Source organism: Musa acuminata, chromosome BXJ3-7, assembly GCF_036884655.1.
Source record: "Musa acuminata AAA Group cultivar baxijiao chromosome BXJ3-7, Cavendish_Baxijiao_AAA, whole genome shotgun sequence".
In the NCBI taxonomy this organism is placed as follows: Eukaryota; Viridiplantae; Streptophyta; class Magnoliopsida; order Zingiberales; family Musaceae; genus Musa; species Musa acuminata.
The window spans coordinates 1,029,998-1,052,324 of NC_088355.1; the positions used below are offsets into that span (position 1 = coordinate 1,029,998).

Genomic DNA, 22,327 nt, shown 5'->3' on the forward strand with positions numbered 1-22,327 from the left:
ATCATCTCCTTCAACCCCGTAATTAAAGCCCACGTCGCCACCTATCAACCGTCCATGGGTGGACTCTGTTGGACCGCCTTCATTATTTTAATTGTACTCAAAATCCAACTCATACTCCACTCACTATCTACCCACCCCCAAACCCACCTTTGAAATGGTTGCTTCTATTTGCGGGTCCCACTAGACACAAGTAGCTGGGCAACGTGTGGCGTAGGTTCCACCCGTGGAATTTTTTATGACATCAGAAGCAACTCACCCGCACTCTAATTGGATTTTCAAGCGGGTCCCGGGTGACTCCTCCGTTATCTCCAATCGAAAGGCAGGTGGAGTCGATGGTAGAGCGGCGATGGTAGCGTGGCAAGGTGAAGGGCAGAGGAATCTTCCGGAAAAGAAAAAGAAGAGAATAAAAAGAAAAAGGCTTGGGAGTGGCTCCTCTTCCTCGTGTTCCTCTTCCGCTTGCTCTCCTCCTCTTAATTCCCTTTTGGTGAAAGAGAAGGGCGGATCGGGTAGGGTTCCGTCGTGGTGTGCAGAATCCCACCCCTTGGAGTGAGTTTGAGGTACAATTTTCTTCTCCCCGTCCTAACCAATAGATTCAAGTCCTTTTCGTCTCGATCTTGAAGGTCTCCCGATCCGAGGGCAGCTGACCGGAGGGTTTCTTGCTTGTTCTGTTCCTTGGCTTGCTCGATCCGATTGGCTCTCTCCCGCTGGGGCTTTTCGAGCTCGGCCGGCTCGTATTTGGTCCTTTTAGCGGAAGATCTGTTTGTGCTTGTGCTCTTTGAGTGGGATTAGTTGATTTACAAACTGCTGTTCAATCGTTGTCGTTCTTGGGTCGGTGGAGTGAGAAGTGTAGGCATAGAGATGAAGGGTATTGTTGGGATATACGAGCTTCCAGAAGAGGAGGAGCTAAGCGATCAGTATATTCGAAGGAAGGTTTGGATGAATTCGGTATCTATTTTGCTGTCTGATTTGTTGTGGTTAGACTGTCGACAAGCAACTTTACACGGTCCTCTCTTCATATATTCTAGAGTTGTCACTAATATTTATTAAGCTACTAATTTAAGATGTTCTTGCCTCATAAAGAGGTAGTTTTGAAACGAACTAGCCCCTCCATATTTGGAGGATCTTGTTGATATATTGTTTGAGGTGTTAAGATTATGTTGTTTATATATTTTTTTTGTTTTGTTTTGCACATCTGTCATTTCTCCGGTCATTTAATGTTATTAAAAGGTCACCGATGTTATTGCAGGTGGTCAGAAAAGGAATGTGATATTTGTGAAAAGCCATTAGCTCTGGATGTCCCATCGGCTATTGTGAAGGCCACTGATCTGAATCTTACTCATCAACGTTTATGTGCTATCGTGATGTATTCCAACAATTTTAACATGACCTAAGATTTGTTGCGTCTAATGTAAAAGAAGCCTGCAGCTTCCTCAATCTATCATCTTTCTGTATGTTGGGCGGTTTTCCTTGATGTCATGTAGGCAACATCAGTTTGGCATCAATTTTGCTGTTGTTTGCAGGAGCATTATATGCTTCTGTTAGATGTGGATATTCTGGTGGATGAAATTTTAGCTTGCATTTCTTGATTAAGGTGCAGAAGTGACTGAAAGTGATTTTTTTTGCCTTCCACACTTACAAAAATAGTGGATGGTTAACACTGAAAGTTCTGTTGTTGCTCTTTCTGCTGAATTTGAATTGAATGAAGTATCTAGCTTGAGTCATCAGCGTCTCTAATCAAGTGATTGCTTGTTCTCAAATTGCTCTTTGTGAAAAGGTCTTTTCCTAGTTGGAGGCATAACACATTAGTGCCGTTACTACAGAAGCTCTTTCTAAGCAATGGAAACAGCTGGACACGTAGCATCTAATCTTTTCCCTTCTCTTGGTCCTGCACTTATGATATCTATGGGATATATTGACCTTGGAAAGTGGGTGGCAGCTGTGGAGGGCGGGGCCCGATTTGGATATGATCTTGTGTTCTTAGTACTCTTCTTCAATTTAACTGCAATTTTTTGCCAGTACCTTGCGACATGTGTTGGCATGGTCACACAAAAGAATCTTGCCCAGGTACTATTTTGCAATCCTGTTTGCTCCTAGGTTTTTGTGTACTTTTGTTAAAGCCTGTTTATATTTCCTCAGTTCTTCCTAAATCAATAGCATATCAGTTTTGGTGGTGCTAAGGAAGAACAATTGCCTTCAAGAATAATGCTGAATTGGGAGTCTAGTATTAATTTTTTGATTTGTTTCTTCAAGTCCAAAAATTAGAAAAAATGAATAAAATTTGGCACATAAAAAGAAAGATAATAAAAAGGATGCCAGATTGGAATTCCTCTGAACCATAACTATTCGAGCTGCCCTCACATCCTGAATATATTGCCTAAAATACAAACTCCAAACTGCTAATCTGAACAGTTTTCAAAATCTGAATGTACAACCTAGATTTTATGAGCTTACTATTGTTTTCTCCTTACTCTATGGTGGCAAGGTTAAGTTCTTATTCGTTGACCAGATATGCTAAAATTTGTTGAATTCTTGTGTTGATTGTGCAAAAGATTTGCAGCGAGGAATATTGCAGATCGGCATGCATAGCATTGGGAGTTCAAGCAGCATTATCCATGATTACTTCTGAACTTACTATGGTACTTTTTGTGTTATACTATTTAGACTGTCTCCTTTTCTTTCATTTTTTGTTATTTTGCTTTGATATATCGGTCCAATTTGAAGTTTTCTCACTGTGGATGCTCATGTTGTTTGTTTCAGATACTGGGAATTGCATATGGGATCAATCTTTTAACCAGTGTTGACTTATGGGCGTGCATCTGTTTAGCTGCAGTCGGTGCTGTTTTCCTGCCATTTATCACCTTGTTGGTAAGTTTTGTACTCAATCTTCTTTCCATCAACAGTTTGATGTTGAAGAGACATGAGAGAAATCTAAAGCGTACAAATACTGCTGGAGGTACAGGGGAAAAGGTTGAATGAAGAAATATACATAATCATAGCAGGGTTTTCTTTGCTATTTTATGTACTTGGTGTACTAATTAGTCAACCAGAAATCCCTCTTGTTATGGATGTGATTTTTCCCAAGCTGAGTGGCGACAATTCCTACTTGCTTATGGCTCTTCTTGGTTCAAATATAATGGCACATAACTTCTATATCCAATCTTCAATTGTCCAGGTAAAGTTGCTAGAGTATTCTTATTAAATTTTATTTAAAAATGTTTCATTATTTGCATATTTTTATTGTAATCTTTATATATACAAAATAGTCCCAAAATGGCCTCTGCAAATGTAGAGAGCAACTTGCAAGTTCTTTTCACTTTGAGTATGAAAGGTACCAAAATTATAAATTATCATTGCCAGTGTGCCACTTGATCTTGTATCATTATTCTGCTTGCCACTTTATGGAAATAATCTTAAGCCAACATGAAAAGTGGTAATAACCATCATGTCTAGTTCTCACTGCTCGAGGCTTATTAACTTTTACTGCATTATGAAGGTTATAAAGAAAAAGAATGACCAATAGAGTTTCAAGGTAATAGTAACTATGAATTTTTGGTTTATCATCAAAATTGCATCTGAGTTAGCTGTATTTTTCATATCTACAGTGTAAAAGTAGAAAGGAACCTATAATTCTAAAACTTGAGCCACTTGACATTGTAGGAGAAAACTAATTTCCTCATGTTCTTGCATATGGTCTTTTCAGCATGGCAAAAGATTGTGTTTTAAAAAAGTTTTCATCAACTTTTCTATCAACGGTCTTGTACTTAAGCAGTATCATTAACTAGAACATGGTATGAAGCAAATATCTAAGTACCTGTCCATATTGAAGGTATTACTTTGATATGGTTGGCTGCTATTGTATTGAACGGGTAAATGCTACTTGGTATAATTAATATGGTTCAATATTTGAACCTTGCTATGAAGTAAAACACATTGTGCAGAAAATCCTATTTCATGTAACCATAATTAAGTACAGCTTTATTTTGTAGTAATACTTTACATTATCCTTTGAATGACTTTTTCCTACTTGTACTTAAAATGTCTTGAGGGTTCCGAATGTTAATACTAATTTAGTTGTGTTCAGCGGCAGAGAGTACTTCCAAATGCTACAATGGGTGCCTTATTTCATGACCATTTTTTCGCGATCGTGTTCATTTTTACCAGCATCTTTCTGGTGAATTATGTCCTGATCAACTCAGCAGCAGCATTTTTTAACAGTACAGATATTGTGTTCAGTTTTCAAGATGTTTCTTTGCTGATAGACCAGGTTAAGATTCTTTCTTACTGTCTGCTTCACGAAATTGAGATCTTCTGCTGTGAATTGTTTTGCTTGTTATAACTCAAGTCTGAATCTTTTGATCCATATTCTATAATTGAGTAGTCCAGAGTTTTCATTAAGTATTTTCACTTATTCACCGACATCCAGATGAATCTTTTCTCTAAGGCTTAACTTTTGATGCAAGATTTTAGTTCACTCAAAACTTGTAACTTTTATTAGTGATTGTAAAATAACATTGTTTCACATCCAATGAAGAATGTCTTCTTTCTTCTAGTTGATTCTATTTGAAGGGCCCTCCTCACTGCCACTTATTTGATTATGAAGAAAAGGCTTTTTATTGAGTTTCTTATCATTCCTTGTGAGGAAGGATGGTTCAGAACTGATCCATGAGGAAGCTTTGGAATGAACTGACTCATGGAAGCTTTGTTCCATTGTGAGGCCCTGGGATAGGATAGAGGACGGGAGCTAAGGCATGTGAGAGGAAAGATGAAACATGGACCAATTGCAGATGCTTCACATGGAGATGACAGAGAAAAGCCATATAGGACTGTGCTAGGTCATGAAATGCTTAAAATTATGGAAATGACTTTAAAAAACTGTTTAGGAGTGTGCTGCCTAGCAACAGTTAAACATTGATTGATACATGTTGCACAGATTTACTGGTCTGTTCAGTTACTGGCAGTTACTGGTACATGGACTAGGTGTACTGGTGGTGGTACCAAGTATACCACTGGTTACACAATAAATATTGGGAGTCCAATATTTGCCCCATACCTAACCTGTATCAACTAGTAAATCTAACCTGGTTCATTTCCAGTCCCACCCATCCAAAATGGGTCTTTTGTTAAAATTTCAGTGAAAGATGCATTTCAAACTGTTGTTTGCATTTTCTTCACTTCCTCTTGCACTCCTTTCCTCCTAAGCTTCACATCTGAGAGGAATTTCTTTTCCAAATAAAAGTCGGTGATTTAAAAAGCGTTAGGCGTCAATGTCCAAAAACGCCCGAGGCGCTAGGTACTCGCTTGAGCGAAGTGAGGCGCTAAAATATAAAAATATATAATATAATTAATAAATATAATTATTTAAAATTTTAAATAAAAATATGCTATTAAATTAAGAAAAATAATAAATACAAATATTGTTACTAGTATACAGTTAACAATATCCTGTATACTGTTAATAGTATACTATCGAAAGAGAATAGAAGAGTGTAAGGGAAGACCGAGGGTGCTGACTGAGAAAAGCGGGAGCGGCAGCGGCGAGCGACGACAGTGGCAGCGGTAGCAGCGGGAGCGGCAACAGCGGCAACGGTAGCAGCAGGAGCGGCAACAGCGGCAGCGGCAGCGGTAGCAGCTAGCAGCAGTAGCGACAGCGGGAGCGGCAAGTGGCGACAGTGGCAGCGATAGCAGCGAGCAGCGGGAGCGGGAGCGACGAGCGGAGACAGTGGCAACGGTAGCAGCGGTAGCGGGAGCAGCGACAGTGGCAGCGGCAACGTGAATGGTGAGCGGGGTTAGGGTTGGGGAAGTCGCGCTGATATCGGTGCTTTAGTTGGTTCGATTGAACCAACTAAAGCACCGGAGACCGAACTAGACCTAAAACGCTGGTTCGGTCGCCTGGTTTAACCCAGGCGCTCGCCCGAAGCGCCCAGGCAGCGCCTCTTTGAAGCGCGCTGCCTGGAAATGAAGCGAGCACCCGAGCGCCTATTGAAATCATTGATAAAAGTTAGTTTGAACTTAATTTTTTCTTGATTTCATCATTAATATATCTTTTGTTACTTCAATTCATTAATGAGAAACTACTGATTCAAGTGAACCAAGGTTGGGTTTGCACATATCTAGCCTAGATTAATTTGGATTAAAGTCTCCACTGAGATTTAGGCAGCTATGCATTTAATAGTTGGATTTGCAAACTAGATCCCTACCAGCATGGATTTCATGGATTATAATGTTGCATAGGTAACTGGTCTGACTGAGGGATCGTATTGCTCACAAATGTAGCATAGTAGTAGTACTACTTATCTATAAAACCTTTTGCCATTTCTCGTGTGTTTTCTTCATCATTTTCAGATCTTGTACATTGACCATGAATATTTAGCTGTTGTTGTACTTGTATTCCTAGCTTGGATAATTATGTTACGTTGTCATGGAAGAACAGAAGTGAGTTTGATCCTGAATTTACATATGATAAATATCTTAGGAAACTGGGTTATTACATGGAGCACAAGATAAAACTGAAAAAAAAAAATCATGCTTAAAAAGATGTAAATCATGCTTAAAAAGATGACTACATCATTCTGATAGACTCGGTCCTTTTGTTGATAGTGATAGAGCACCCTAGCAAGCACTTCCTGAAGATGTTCCAACCAAGTTGGTACTAGTTTCATCCAAAAGTTTGTTGTCAAATGTCTTGGAGGCCACCATGTATTAGTAAAGATTACAAAGAGAAGATAAACCTACTTTTGCTTACCGGTGGCAACTAGGATTGACATATTAACTATAATGGTTCGACCAAAAACTTCAACAACTCAAAAGTGAACTTCCGTAGTGTCACGGACAAACTTCTCAACAAGATGTTGGATGTAATGCTTATGTGTGTCCGTGTCTTTTGGCATGTTCATGCCCTGTACAGAATGTAAAGGGGCGGCCGAAGGCTTATAAGTCCCATTTTAGTTGGGTTGGTGGCCTCTTTAGGCTTGTAAATAAAGGTTGTGTCATGTGAACACGTGCGAGAGCTTTTCGGTCTGTAATGGACCATTTTACCCTTTGTTGTGCCACTGTTCAGAGCTTGTAAAGTCTGTTTGTAATTTGCATTGTCTATGAAGTGTTTTTCGGACATGTTTGCTTGTGGATCCCGTTTGAGGCGTTCTCTCTAACCCGTTCTCTCTTTTGATGGTCCTAAGGGACAATGGGAGGCTTCGGGGAGGCTGACCTTTGCGGACGGACACGCAAGGGTGCCGCACGACTTAGGCAAAACCAGCTAAGTCCGTGTTATATGGTATCAGAGCGGGACAAGCACTCATAGAAACACTTGACATGCAAACGTGGGGGACCTAGCGGGGCTGCGTTGAGGGCAGTCAGCACACGCGCGACCGTTTGAGGGAAAACGGGCATGGAGATGTAGGGAAAGGAGTCGCTCAGAGGAGCGGGCATCCGAGATTGGCATTCAGAGGAATGGCCAACCCTTCGCGCAAGAGGCACCACGAGAACAGGCAAGCTTGGAAGAATTTGGAGCGCACAAAGGTTGGGATGGCTGAGTTTGAGCTACGGCTCAACGTTGACAACTATACTTGATGGTGCTCTAGGCAAGCGAGGCGCTTGGCAAGAATGAGACCATGCAAGGTGGAAAGAGTTGCTCAACGACCAAAAGAGTTATGCAAAGCTCACAGAGGTGAGGGGAATTGCTAACTCGAAGATTTTGGTACTCATGCATGGGCTTGTATGCGGACGACGGAATGTTCGTGGCCATCCCAAGGCGGCCGAGACTCGGCACCATGGAGCATTGAAACTTTCTCTTCGGCATGTGAAGGATACGTCCGTAGGCGGCTGAAGTGTGCAATGAGTTCAGCATGTTGCTAGACCTTGAGGGGTGCAGTGGGGGCTGTATTGACGGGGAGTCGCAATCTAGCAAGTGCGTTTGCAGGAGGCAGAACAATGCACAGTTTGTTTAGCAGATCGGAGTAGTCCAAGGGGATGGTGGTCTCCGAAACGAAGAGAGATGTTGCTCCAACGGGATAGTTATCCAGGAGGGATAAGTCTCGGCACTCCAGAGGGAGAATCATGTGAGACGGACTTCACATGTTGAGGAGGAGTACCTCACAAACAACAACTCCACGAAGCTCAATGGACCGAGCAAGCAGCGAGGAGTTGCCGCATGATCTCGCTCGAGAGAATGCGTTGGTGGATGCATTGCGAGATCAAGTGGGGGAGCGACCTGGAGCAACACAAATGAAGGCACACTTGGAGTCAATATGAGATCGGGCTCAAGGGAGGGCTGACCCGTGGAATGGTGAGCACGAGGGCCACCATCGACTCAATGCAACAACGAGGAGCGAGCAACTTGGGTGTAACTTGGTGAAGTACCCAAGCCGCATGAAGGGAGCCAGCAGAGAAGTTGGAACATGGAGCAGAGGCACAGTGCTTTTCTTAGACAGAGGTCAAGGACATGAGCTCTTGCAGAGGCAAGAGCAGGATCATGTTGTTCCATGGGTCCTTCATTCTGACGGAGTGGACTCATCTTGCATGGTGCCAAAGACGAAGGGAGCTTCGGGGCACATGCACCTTATCTCGGAGAAGCATTTGATGGAGGAACTAAGGCGACTCAATTTGCGGAGGCGAAGTTGGGTTCAGAAGGCCTTAGCACGGGGCAAGAGGACGCAGAGGCAGGTACTCTTGAAGAATATGCCACAGTGTTGCCATTCGAGTTGTTATGAAGGAAGCGGTGTGCAGCGGAGATTGTGCTGGTAGGGGCAGAGGCCCAGGATCCAGACAATGGTGCACAAATTACAGTGAAGTCGGTGGACTTCGGGAGCTACTAGGCGACGGACTGTCCTAGAGCGGTGCTTCATCTAGGTGTGACCCAAGAGTGGGTGGATGAAGGTCGATTGCCAAAGGAGCGAACAAAATCGAAGGTGGAGGAGACCCTGCGATGTATTGGCAGAGGCCACACATGGAGGGTTCAAAATTCAAGTTTATTCCACAAGGATCAGAATGCAATGGAGATGTCACCAGGAGGCGACATGGTGCAGCGGATCGTGGTGGAACAGTTCGTGGCAATGCGACACACACGACATAGTCCCGTGAGGGATGAGATCATATGGAGGTATGATCGGGAGCTATTGGGAGCTCCGCTTTGGTGAACAACACGACGGCAAGAAGGGCTATGGATTCAAGGAGTGAAGGCCATGGTACCGCAGAGGCGGGTCTTCCGGGCGTGCACCGAATTTTGCATCGGATGAAAACCTTGGTCATCAGCATATGGGGGCTGGGTTCCACCAAGGGAAAAGTTCGTATGCAAGTACCAGGGAGTCCCATGGGAGGGACTTGATCATGCAGAGGTATGATCGAAGCAGCTGGAGAGTTGGACTGCTCCAGAGCTCATATTCGCTTAAGGGAGCCCGGCAAGTCAGAGGACAAGGCCGAGTAAGCGAACGTTGCTACCAAGGAAGCTATGGAGAACAGAATCGGTGCAAACCCTACAATGCGATGGCAGAGGCCATGCATGGGAGTTGCAGTCTGTCTTTCCATCGACCAAACAGACTGCTTGGAGAACACGGAGGTGTTGGAGCAGGGGGTCGAAAGGGGCGAGGAAGCGACGATGAGTCCAGAGGGACTTAGCTACCCAAAGTCAAGCAATCAGTTAGAATGGAGGTGGACTCAGAGGAGTGCCACGGAGACATCTCTACTGATCGTGAAGAAAAGGGATTCAGATGCGAGGCGACGGATAGTAGGGCCATGGGCATGGCAGCGCCATGGTACCGCAGAGGCGGGACTTCCGTCAAAGTCATTGATCCCTTGCTCTCACGGAGGGAGAGCGTTTGGTCGTGAAAGGGGCCGAGGAGGTGGAGTATGCAGAGGCAATCTCCAAGTACCGAGACAAGGCTGAAGGGCAGAGGCCAAGAAACTTCGTAAGACCGGTGTCAACAAGTTTCTCATCAAGATAGCCGTAAGTGAAGGACTTCGGGTCATGCAAGAGTGCACGACCAAGGAACGAAGCAAGCAGTACGCGGTGCTGTACCTTTGCTACTCAGTGGAGTAGGCGGCAGGGTTGATGGAGAAGACGGTACAATCCCAGAGGCGACCTCATCTATTAGAGAATTACTCCAAGTTGGGGTGAAAACTTCCTGCATTCCAGAAGTTCAATGGCATTGAGAAGGTGAATCATAGTAGCTAACTCAACGCAAGGAGTGCAAACACTTCAAGTGCTTCAGAAGTGTGAGCAAAGAGCAGGCGAAGACTAGTAACCAGCTCGATGCGTGAAGTACAACCTCGAGGAGGCGGGCGAAGTCAAGTAACCTTTGCCTTCTCAACTCTTAAGAGGATGGGCGAAACCGAGTACCCCAATTCTCTTATCTATCCAGCAGAGGAGCTCTGCACAAGTTCAAAGACCCTTCGAAGATAATGGAAGACAATAGTTGTCAAATCCTCACCAACGGTGATCAGTGCTACTGAGAGTAGATTGTCCGCTTCATTTCCCAACGAAATGCCAATCGAAAGCGGAAGTGATGCGAACCTACTTGGATGTGACAACTAACTGAAAGAAGAGTCAATGGGCAGATTTTGTGGAGGAAGGACCCAAAAACTTCAGAAGTTTGCGAGGCGATGCTCGTTAAAGCTCCAACAAGCATCCACCCAGTTCAAGCAGCATGTGGGAATTTTGAGAGACTGGCGCAGTAAAGATGGTCTTTTCCTTCATCTGGGAGATCCGCAGGAATCAACAAGGATCAACACAACTCAGCCAACCCCACACCACAGTCAGAGTCATTGGTGAGTTGAAGCAGCATGGCGGATCAAAGTTCGACTACTCAAAAACAGCAGCGGAGAGCAGCTGGGAGCCAGGAGGCGCATTGCAGCTGGAGCAGAAGATTGAAGACTCAGCAAAGGCGAAGAGTTGCAGTGTTCACAAAGGCTTCGACGAGGACGTCGAAGGGATAAGTGGGGGAGAATGTCACGGACAAACTTCTCAACAAGATGTTGGATGTAATGCTTATGTGTGTCCGTGTCTTTTGGCATGTTCATGCCCTGTACAGAATGTAAAGGGGCGGCCGAAGGCTTATAAGTCCCATTTTAGTTGGGTTGGTGGCCTCTTTAGGCTTGTAAATAAAGGTTGTGTCATGTGGACACGTGCGAGAGCTTTTCGGTCTGTAATGGACCATTTTACCCTTTGTTGTGCCACTGTTCAGAGCTTGTAAAGTCTGTTTGTAATTTGCATTGTCTATGAAGTGTTTTTCGGACATGTTTGCTTGTGGATCCCGTTTGAGGCGTTCTCTCTAACCCGTTCTCTCTTTTGATGGTCCTAAGGGACAATGGGAGGCTTCGGGGAGGCTGACCTTTGCGGACGGACACGCAAGGGTGCCGCACGACTTAGGCAAAACCAGCTAAGTCCGTGTCAGTAGGTTATAATTTATGGACCATGTGGAGCTAGTGGATCTAATATTAGATTTTCATTAAGTACTATATAAACTTTCATTTAATGATCTAATGCAACTTCCTCAGAGCCTTGGCCACCAGTATTCTTTTCAGTCTTCACAAGGAACACCAACTAGAGGAAACATTTGTTGCTTTTAACTTGCTAGTTCTTGGATTCTCTGCAATCAGTTGCACAATGCCTAGGAAATACCTCGTTCAGGTGCACAGTGTCTGGGAAATCTCGTGGCCTTTCAGTCTGGAACAAAACCAGTGCTAGCAGGAATCTGGTACTCCAGCAGAAAGTTCAAATTACATATTTACATTTGAATTGTTTGGCCATCCAATAATCACAACTGGGTTGGTACACTGATCCAGTGAGACCTGTATTTTTTTTTTGGTAACGATCAGCTTATCGAATTTCCACACAATCTTGCTTCACTTCCTTGCTCATTGTATGGAAAACTATTACTTAATTGTTTAATTACCTGAGTTATTAAGAATGTGATCTATGTAAGTCATCAGTTCATGTAGTATGCATTTTAAAGCACTTTAAAATTATGCATTTTGTAATATTTGTTTATGATGATGCCTTACTTTTTGTATATCTTGTCAGTATAAGTTCGTAAAACAGGTAGATTGAGAAATGCGTAGGAGTCATGAATAGATATCATCTATTGGCAGACTCATAACTTCTGTATATTTATTTGTATTTTTGCAGGTTTTTGGGACTCCTATTGCCCCTATCGCAATTTTTCTGGTCCTCCTCTTCTCTAGTCAGATTACTTCTCTAACTTGGAATATTGGAGGGCGACTGATCTTGCAATATCTTTTTGGTGCAAACCTCTCATCGTGGGTTCATCATTTCTTTGTTAAAGCTCTTTCCGTTGTTCCAGCTCTCTGCTGCGCAACATGTGCAGGTTCTGAAGGGATATATCAGTTGCTTATTTTCTGTCAAATCATACAGGCTATGCTTCTTCCATCTTCCGTGATTCCCCTTTTTAGAGTCGCATCATCAAGATCACTAATGAGAGCCTTTAAAATCTCATGGCATATGGAAATCTTGGCTCTGTTCGCATTTTTTGGAATGCTTGCATCAAATGTCATCTTTATAACAGAAATGTTATTTGGAAATAGTAGTTGGATCAACAACCTTGGAGGAACTATGGGAACCACTGCAAGAGTCCCATATGCTGTTATTCTTCTTCTTGCCTGTACATCAATAGTTTTCATGCTGTATTTGGCAGTTACACCATTGAAATCCGTGAGTGACGGGCCTGAAAATGAAATATGGACCTCGCATACCTGGAAGTATCAGCACGAGTTGTCTGAGGTAAGGGAAGACGACGATCAGGATAAAATTGCTTCTGATGAAGATCAAATGTTTCCAGCGGAACCTACCTTGGAGAATTCCACAGAGAGCCATCATGATAAATCAGTTATTGAGGTGAATCTTCTGCAGTCTGGTACAACCATGGATCCTGAAGATGAGCATTATCAATCTCACAATTCCAATGACAATGGTCCTTGCACTTCCCCTGTTTATTCTACTGTGGAACCAATACCCATTAATGAAGTTGATTTGGAAACTGTGGATAAGTTGTCTGCTGGTAATTCATCAGATCCCAGTGTATTAAAAAGAGTTGATCAGATGGAACCAGTTCAAAAAGACTTGGCATTAGAAGGGGATAATTACACAGATAAAGATAGTGAAGGGACTTTGGAGCTTGAGGAGTCTCTCAGGGAACCTATGTCAGCAACAGCAACTGAGGATTCAGGATCTGTTCATTGTGTCAAAGTACAAGGTTTTGATGGTGGTAATGGCAGTGGAAGCTTGTCCAAACTGTCTGGATTAGGTCGTGCAGCTCGACGTCAGTTGGCAGCCATCTTGGATGAATTCTGGGGTTACCTTTTTGATTTTCATGGGAAGCTAACACAAGAAGCCATGGTTAAAAAGTTTGATGTTTTATTGGGAATGGATACAAAAGCAGTTAATTTTTCTGTGAAAATGGATGCAGTAACAGAGTCCTCTAATAGTTTCTTTAAAGATACAGATAGGGCAACGATTTTCCCAGCCAATTCAATTGAATATAACTCTCCTAATGGAAGGAACTTGTCCAGTTTAGAGTTCCTTTATGGAGCTAAGATGGGAATGACATCTTGGTCTCACGACATGCATCTATCAAATACTCCTTTGCAAAGCTCGTCTAGCAGCCTACTTGAGCCTGTACAAAAGACTTACTCCAGCTTGCACCTGCCTCAGTATTCTGATAATCGGGATTACCAGCCAGCAACAATACACGGGTACCAGATTGCATCTAATGTAAAAGGAATTGGTGCAGGGAGAAGTCCTTATTCCTCATATGCTTCACTGGACCCTCCAACTACTATCAAATCTGCTGTGCCTTTTGTTCCAAGTCTCAGAGATTCAGTCTCGTATGCACATAGGCAGGCTGGACTGAACTCGCTTAGAACATCTGGTTTGCACAACCCAACAGTGTCTAGAGCAAGCGGAGTGCAAATAGAAGCCCCTTATTATGATCACGGCTTTGTTGAATCTATAGAGAGTGTTGACTCTTCTTCCTATGCAAAGAAATACCATAGCTCTCCAGACATTTCTGCACTTATTGCTGCTAGCAGGAATGCCTTGATGAATGAGATGAAGTGGGGCGAACCTATTGGTCCCAAGCCATTCTTGGGTCGGATGACATCTGGACAGTCACAATTTAACCCTTTATCCAAGACTGGATTTCCTTTGGCATTTGATGAAATTTCTCCACCCAAACTCCATGAGGATGTCTTTTCTCTTCAGTCAAACTTGAACCAAAGTGCTAAGTCTCTTTGGTCCAGACAACCATTCGAACAATTATTTGGTGTGATGAATAGAGAGCAGAGTAGGGGGGATGAATCACTTAATGACAGAATGAGAATTGCTTCTAGAGAAACTCTTTCGTATTCAGAGTTGGAAGCTAAGTTACTCCAAGCTCTCCAATTTTGTATTGTGAAGCTCCTGAACTTGGAGGGATCAGACTGGCTGTTTAGACAAAATGGTGGCTGTGACGAGGAACTTGTTAATCAAGTGGTTTTGAATGTGAAAACATTGCGAGAATCCGGAACTCATGAAATTAATCAGTTGTACTCCAGTGAGATTCAGTACTTGTCTTCAGTTCGAAAGCCTATTTTGGTCCAGAAAAACGAGGATGCAGATTCTGCTTTTCCTTTGTCATTGCCTAATTGTGGTGAGAGTTGTATATGGCGTGCATCCCTGGTTGTGAGTTTTGGAGTTTGGTGTGTTCGGCGCATCTTGGAGCTGTCGCTTGTGGAGAGTCGGCCAGAGCTTTGGGGAAAATACACTTATGTTCTCAACCGCCTTCAGGTAAAACTACCCCAGGACATTAATTAGAAAGTCTCTATTGTTTGACTGACAGGAAAGAAACTGTAATTAAATAATTGGTCTGAACAGTAACAAAAATACAAGATAATAGTGTTTGCTGCTAATTAATTCAAACAAATAATTATTCCAATCATTGATGTCCTTCGTAAGCACTTTGCTTCCTGGCACAAAATGCAGTGGCTGGTAATACAAGTGAGCGGTCCCCTCTTGTATCGAAGCCAGTAAGATTTTTTTTTTTTTGACTAAATTCATTTATTCAGTTAAGATGTCACCCTAGAGGAAATGGCAAATTGAACATCAATGAGTAACACCTAAATTGAAGTAAGTTGCTACTATTGGCGTGTCATTGGATTAACTTTATCTTGTAGATGGACATAGATATTGTTAGCAATTACCAATTAGCATGTGCATGCCCACACACATAAGAAGGTAAACGTACTTCCACGATATGCAGATTCAAGAAAAATTCTCACTCAGTTTCAAACTTGGAAGGTAAAAAAGGTATGACTTGCTTAAATCTCTCTCTGGATGAGACTGCCACTCTTTTATGTATGCCACCCTATGCCTGCTGGACTAGCTAAAATTGGCCTAGGTATAGTAAAAAATGCCTGGAACTGGCACAACACAGCTCAACATGGCACTCCCTGTTCCAGCTGAAACTTGAATCCTTAGTTATGAGGTCATCATATGGGCTCCACTTGGTTCACTTATTAGTTCCAATTATATCTTTTACCAAGCCATTCTATGATCGCTTTCTCGGTCTGCAACATTTCCTATTTTACCTCTTGCATCTTCATGTGCACTCAATTGTCTTTTGTGTAAATTAAGTCAATATTTTCCTTATTTGCATTTAAAAGACCAACCTTGGAGTGTTTGTCAGCTGTGAACTTTCATAGCTGTAAAAACAATCAATGTCATTCATAGTATCCTTAGTAAATCATCATCGGTCATAGGAGCACACTGTTGTTTTCCCACCATTATTCTCTTTGACAAGGCCCTGCACATTGAGTATCTTGTCTCATTTAATACAGGGAATTCTTGATCTTGCATTCCTGAAGCCCCGGCGTCCCCTTGCCAACTGTTTATGTTTTGAAGAACAACTAAAAGATATGAAGACTTTCAACTGCTCATTGCCAAATATATCATACAAAATTGGAAAACCAATCAAGGGATCCTTTACGACAGCAAATATGATTCTCGATATCATTAAAGATGTTGAAATTGCAGTTGCTGGTCGCAAGGGCCGGACGGGCACTGCAGCAGGGGATATTGCATTTCCGAAAGGGAAAGAAAACTTGGCTTCGGTGTTGAAGCGATACAAGCGTCGGCTCTCAAACAAGTTTCCTGGAGCCCATGAAGGTACTTCAGCTCGCAAGACCCCTGCAAATTCCTTGGTTTTATAGCATGCAAGGAAAGATGCTGTTAGAAATTTAGGAGTCATGAGTTTTTTCGTTGAAAAACGTTTTAGGTTTCAGAGTTTGTTGGGTTTTTCCCTTCCAGGTTTCCCATTCCATATATTTGTATAAGAATTACAAGCATATTAAGTGGAGAAGAAAAGGGCAAACAGAAATATGGATGCTTCTTTGTTTTACCAACATTTTTTCACAAGCAATTTCGGATCTTCCTTAGAAATTAATAGATTTGTTTCCTTCTACTTGTATCAAACATAACATTCCTGCAGTTACTGCTGAAGAAATCAGAGCCTTTTAATTCAAAGTTTGCAGTATAAAAGGTGATGAAATTCATATCAAATTTGTGCCATCAAATCCCTTTTGACTCTTTTTCTTGTTGCAAATCCTTATAATAAATATTTGCTAAGCAACAGATTTGGAAAATGAGCTATGATTTTTCTGCTGTTGTTAAAAGACTAGCAAACTTCTGTGAGGTTCATTTTTCTAGGTTTTCTTCTTCTCTGAATTTGTCTTGTAATTCATGTGGATTTGTGAATATCTCTTGTTTATGCATGCAATTGCCTTGTCTTTTTCTCTCTTTTTTGGGCTGCTCTCTGTCTTCTCCACCCTTGTTGCTTCCTCTCTTTCTTCTATTCAGCTTCATATTTCAAATCCTGTTTATTATTAGTGTCTAAGCAATATTTATCAGTCTCCTACTTATTCTGCTGATAAACTTGTAAATGTACTACTCATCACTGAATGTAACACAGACTGATCGACCTGATTTTGTGGAAAGAGGGAGTGGGCATAAAAACCATGAGCAGTAGTCAATAATGTTTAAGGCGTTTGTGTTTTCTTATGAAACAATCAAAACACCAATCATCTGTGTGATAAAGTTTGCAATGCATTGTGTTGCTTTCTGAATGTAACTTGATGAGCATGCCACCTATTTGTTCTGGCAAGTTCATGAGTTTGGCGGTATCCCTTTTCACTGATGCTTGACGGACAAAGTGCAGTGAATCAATCATCTACATGCACTTTTGCTGACCCCATCAAATAGTTCGATGAACATTCATTAATTCATTCATCTTGAATAGTTTGTGCTTACCAAGTCCCTGATTCCTCATTCGCATTATTGTGTTTCATTTTATCATCATTCCGTGGCACATTAATTCTAGAAAATTAAAACATATTCATTGATTGAAAAGGACGACACATTTGGGGGCCCACGGAACGAAGGCCTGTTGTTGTATGGAGCACATTTGGGCCTCGGCAACGATCCACGCCTACGAAGGCCCACTAAGCCCTGTCCGTAATCGATCGATCACCGTCTATTTTAACGCATGCACGAGATGTAAAGCGCCGCTCAAACCCTAAACGCACACGAACGGACGGGTGGGATCATACCCGCTCCATCTCGACGGCCAAGGCTTCCCTAAACACGCACCGCCCTCCCCTTTTAAGCGGACGGGCGCTCACCCCTGCCGAGGGCCGCAGTGGAGTTTCTCCCGTGCCATGGGTCAGTCCTCTCTCTCTCTCTCTGTCGTTGATATATGTGGCATGTTGTTGATCTCATTTTTCTTTTGATGGGGTTTCAGGGGCGTACAAGTACGTGTCTGAGCTATGGAGGAAGAAGCAGTCGGACGTGATGCGGTTCCTACAGCGGGTGAGGTGCTGGGAATACCGCCAGCTTCCCTCGATCGTGCGCGTCACGAGGCCGACGCGACCCGACAGGGCTCGGCGCCTTGGTTACAAGGCCAAACAGGTAGATTGACGTTCGATCTGACCCATGATTTTGTTCTTCCCTGAATCATATCGATGCCATCTTCACGTGTCGTCGTTGGGTTTTTCATGATTTTGTGGGTAATATAGCGTTCTTGAACATTTTTCTCGCTAGTATACTTTTGGCTAGTTTGATTATTGCACGAATTTGTATGGATTGCTCTTGTCATCTATTTATGATTTTGAATGTGTCGTTAGGTTTATGTTGATTAAATCGATGAACGGTAATCTGTTCCTCTATCTGCTTAATCTTCTTTCGTGTTTTTCACACATAGGAGGAATTTAAGACGAGAGATGAAGATGAGATCTCTGTTTGATTTAGCCCATAGTTACTAGAAAAATTTTTCCTTCGGAGTAAGTTTGACCTGAAATAAAGCATGACAAGTAACTCGGTTTCATGTACCGGACCTGTTTCAGTCGCTGGCCAGACCGGTTAGTACCTGTCGGTACTAGTCTCTCATCGGACCCTGCTTGCTTGAAAGGGGTGCCCGGGAAAAACGCAGCCAAGCAAGAAAGAGTGGACATGTATTAGTGTCTCAAGGAAGAAGAAGAAGAGGATTGGTGGTGGAGGAAGAGGAGGGAGGAGGAGAAAGGAGTAAGGAGTGGTATAGGAAGGAGGAAGGAAGAAGCGAGAAGAGGAGGCAGGATGGAGGAGGATGAGAAGAAATCCTACTGGAAGGTAGGGGGTGGCAAACGACAGCAGCTCAGGACCGACTCTGCACTCCTTGCGGACAGGGAAGACTTTAAGTTTTTTTTTTCTTTCAAATGGGTTGGATCGGACCAGTCGAAAAGGATGATATGTCGACCAGTATGTACTGTCCATTTCATACTGGTCCGGGTGACATCGAGAACCATGAAAAACATCCTTGCTTTGTGATGACCATGTTGTCTATCATAGCTCTTTGCATTTGCTGGAGCACCAAGCTTTGATAAGTTGTTCCCAGATTTAATTCTTAAAAATGAGACAATAGTCTTTATCTCCATGTCATTGAAAAAGGGTGTTGATTATTATTTTCTAAATAATTTGCTTTATAATTTTGGTTGAGGATGAAACTTTATTTTGATATCTTAAGTGGTAATCAAGGGTCCCCATTTTTTCAATATGACTACTGAATCTCCTAAAGATGTATACATTAATTCTTAGATAAAGCATCTGCTGCATCTGTGAATATAAATGTGTGCATGTGACATTAATCTATTCTGTACATATCCATTCCTGATCTTTTTGGAATAATTTTTTTTCTCCAACAAAGATGTGAGCTAGGGATAGTTTGTCGTTGTAGATATGCTGCCCTTAGAAAACAGTGCTAGAGCATCTCAGTTAGAATTCATGTGGTGGCATCCTATTAAACCTCTACTGGTAGGCACAATGTACATAGACTATGAAGTCAAAGTAGTGACTTTGATTTGAGCAGTTTCTTGGTAAATAAGATATTATGATGTTCTGATTATTCTCGTTCTTTTCTGGGTGAATTAGCAAGAAATAGACCCAGTGAAACAATCTTGTTATCAGTCATGACATTATGAGGAACATATTATGTAGTCCCAGAACTCCTCTGTCCTAGACAACTTGCAACTTGAAATTTCTTTTCACGTCTTTGGCGATTAATCATGATGGTATCATCATATAGGCCTGATCGAAGATAAATATTGAATTTATTGTTGTTACAGACACTCCTACTTGTCTGTAAGAGGGTGGTTTCGTTGGACAATTAGGGTGGTTGTTGGAGTGGCTGGTTCATCACACAAAGGAGAAAAGTAGGCACCTAATGGCTGTTAATTTTTTCTTTGATTGTTCCAGCGAGATGTCTATGTGCACAGGTTGCAGCCTCCCTGTTCAATCAACATAATGTAATCTTGTAGTGGACGTTATGTGTTGGCAGCTTTGGCCTACATGCATGTATGCATTTGAGGGGTTCTCCATAATTTAAAGGTCCTTTTTCAAACATCTGACACAAGTTTGTGTTTTATAATGAAGATGATCTAAGGTTCTCATGCTTGTCTTCTTTCAATCACAACGTCACATAAATTGACTTCTTTCTTCCCTCTTTAACTGCTGTAATAGGAATTTCCCTCCTGTGTGCTGTGTTAGTTTTGGTCTGACTCCCTAGTGATGCAATATGAACTATACTAATTATTTGTATCTTGTAATTGACCTGTGACCTAATGAAGTTACATCAAGTTGTCCTGCCACATGTTAAGCATTGCCATGTGCTTTGGGTACCGACCACATTTAGAAAAAAATCTTCCCTGTATGCAATCATGTTGGCATTTGACACTTACTTGTCATGACTTGTGGTTCTCAATTCATGTATAACTTAATCAGTTGTCAATGGCACTCACTGGGTAGCATTGCAAATTTGTGTTTATGCTATACCCTTGCTTATGGTGTTATGTGCTTACCATGCAGGGTTATGTGATTTATCGTGTTCGTGTTAGACGTGGTGGCAGGAAGAGACCAGTTCCCAAGGGCATTGTTTATGGGAAGCCCAAGCATCAAGGTATCACTCAGCTTAAGTTCCAAAGAAACAAGCGATCAGTTGCAGAGGAGAGAGCTGGTCGCAAGCTGGGAGGCCTCAGGGTGCTAAACTCTTACTGGGTTAACGAGGTCAGCCGACATGCCTTGTTGGATTATCCTTTATATTATAGTTTTATGCTTTGTCAAAGTCTTCTCAAATAAAACTGTCTTCCATGTCATGTTACACAGGATTCAACATACAAATATTACGAGATCATCCTTATTGATCCATCCCACAGTGCCATTCGCAACGACCCTAGGATCAACTGGATCTGCAAGGGCGTTCACAAGCACCGTGAGCTTCGCGGGCTAACATCGGCTGGCAAGAAGTACCGTGGTCTTCGCGGTAAAGGCCACCTTCATCACAAGGCTAGGCCATCTCGTAGGGCAACCTGGAAGAGAAACCAGACCTTGTCTCTTCGCCGATATCGATAGGATCCCTTGCTCAGCTGATTTGTTCTGGAACTTAATTCATTTTGAATTGGTCATCTTTTTGTCAAGCTTGTCCGAACTTGCTTGTTGACGCTGAAACTTTGCATCTAATCTCATTATAGCTCTATATATTTGTCTTTGCAGTACGTCTGCTTGTCTCATCAAGGCTCCTGGAATAGCAAAGTGCTTTGCTCTTTATCTTATTCTATATATTGTTGTTTTGTTTGAGATCGTTCAATTTTATATTCTTGAAAAATATTTTTTTATAACACATTGTTTTGCTAAGAACTTCCATTGGAAGAAATCTAAGCATGCGAAAAAATAAATAAATGACACTCAGGAAAAAAAATCTAAATATACCAAGTGATAACTACATCAACATTAAGAGCACCTGCATACACTGTATTCGACTTGCATTGTTTGCAGTTATACCCAAAGAGTTACTCTGCTTACAAACCAACACTCCATAAAGGACTCACATCTGTTCCCACCCACACTGCCTCTCTTCTGAGCCTTTGCCTCCGACCGACGCTGCAATAAAGGGCCAAGGAAACATCTTGAACTAACCCCCCCATCGCAACCTTCCATCTACGATCCAACGCCCCTAATTGGATGTAGATAGACCTTTTTTTTTTAGTATTTCGGTTGTTAGACTTAAAGAATTTATATTTGAATCTTTGTAGTTATAAAAGTGAACTAGCTAATTCTATTTATCCTAACATTTTATTATCGAAAACATAAAAATGATGAGTAAAATAGTAATTTCAATGTTTCAATTACGTTTTCGATGATAACAAATGATGATAACGTTGGAGACTATACAAAGAGAGAAGAAAAAGATGACAACATAGATGCCAACGCTTTGCATATATGTCCACATCACATGGCAACTATGTCAGCACTGACATAGATGTAGAGCATCTACATTGACACTGACATAGATACAGAACGATATCGCTTTGCATCTACATCTATTTGGCGAAAGAGTTGTTATCAGCACCGACACATATGCATAGCATTAGCATTTGTGTCATCCTCTTCTTTCTTATCTTCTTTTGTCTCATCTCACGTTATCGCTTTTCCTCCATATTCACAACAGTCACCCGGGGTCCTTATTTGTGTTATTGTCCGTCAAAAACGTAATTGGGACGTTGAAATTATCTTTTTATTTATTATTTTTGTACTTCCATCGGTAAATCGATGATATTAGGATAAATAGAATTAAATGATTTATAATCATAAAAAATTTAATATAAAGTAAAACATTTTAATTTCTTGATTTTTAGACTTAAAAAATTTATATTTGAATCTCTATAATTATAAAAGTGAAGTAGTTAATTCCATTTACCTTAACATCATCGATTTTATCAACGAAAGCATAAAAATGATAAGTATCTCAATTATGTTTTTGAT

General features: G+C 41.9%; 2 protein-coding genes across 5 annotated transcripts; both read left to right on the forward strand.

Moving 5' to 3' along the window:
* The first annotated feature begins 422 nt into the window (after positions 1-422).
* LOC103990941 (protein ETHYLENE-INSENSITIVE 2) lies at positions 423-16,427 on the forward strand. 4 transcript variants are annotated; one of them, XM_009410248.3, is made up of 8 exons: positions 423-557; positions 1,247-2,064; positions 2,550-2,636; positions 2,758-2,865; positions 2,960-3,172; positions 4,082-4,264; positions 12,119-14,773; positions 15,823-16,427. In XM_009410248.3, exons 2-8 carry the CDS (start codon positions 1,837-1,839, stop codon positions 16,192-16,194), a joined length of 3,846 nt encoding a protein of 1,281 aa, XP_009408523.2. In that variant the 5' UTR covers positions 423-557; positions 1,247-1,836; the 3' UTR covers positions 16,195-16,427. The 4 variants fall into 4 exon arrangements, with proteins under 4 accessions (XP_009408523.2, XP_018684653.2, XP_018684652.2 ...); XM_018829108.2 differs by having other exon boundaries at positions 4,088-4,264; XM_018829107.2 differs by lacking the exon at positions 423-557 and adding an exon at positions 620-930.
* Positions 16,428-17,542: 1,115 nt separating this feature from the next.
* Positions 17,543-21,060, forward strand: LOC135643277 (large ribosomal subunit protein eL15z-like). The gene is made up of 4 exons (XM_065160040.1): positions 17,543-17,701; positions 17,781-17,947; positions 20,375-20,572; positions 20,672-21,060. Exons 1-4 carry the CDS (start codon positions 17,698-17,700, stop codon positions 20,915-20,917), a joined length of 615 nt encoding a protein of 204 aa, XP_065016112.1. The 5' UTR covers positions 17,543-17,697; the 3' UTR covers positions 20,918-21,060.
* Positions 21,061-22,327: the final 1,267 nt, after the last annotated feature.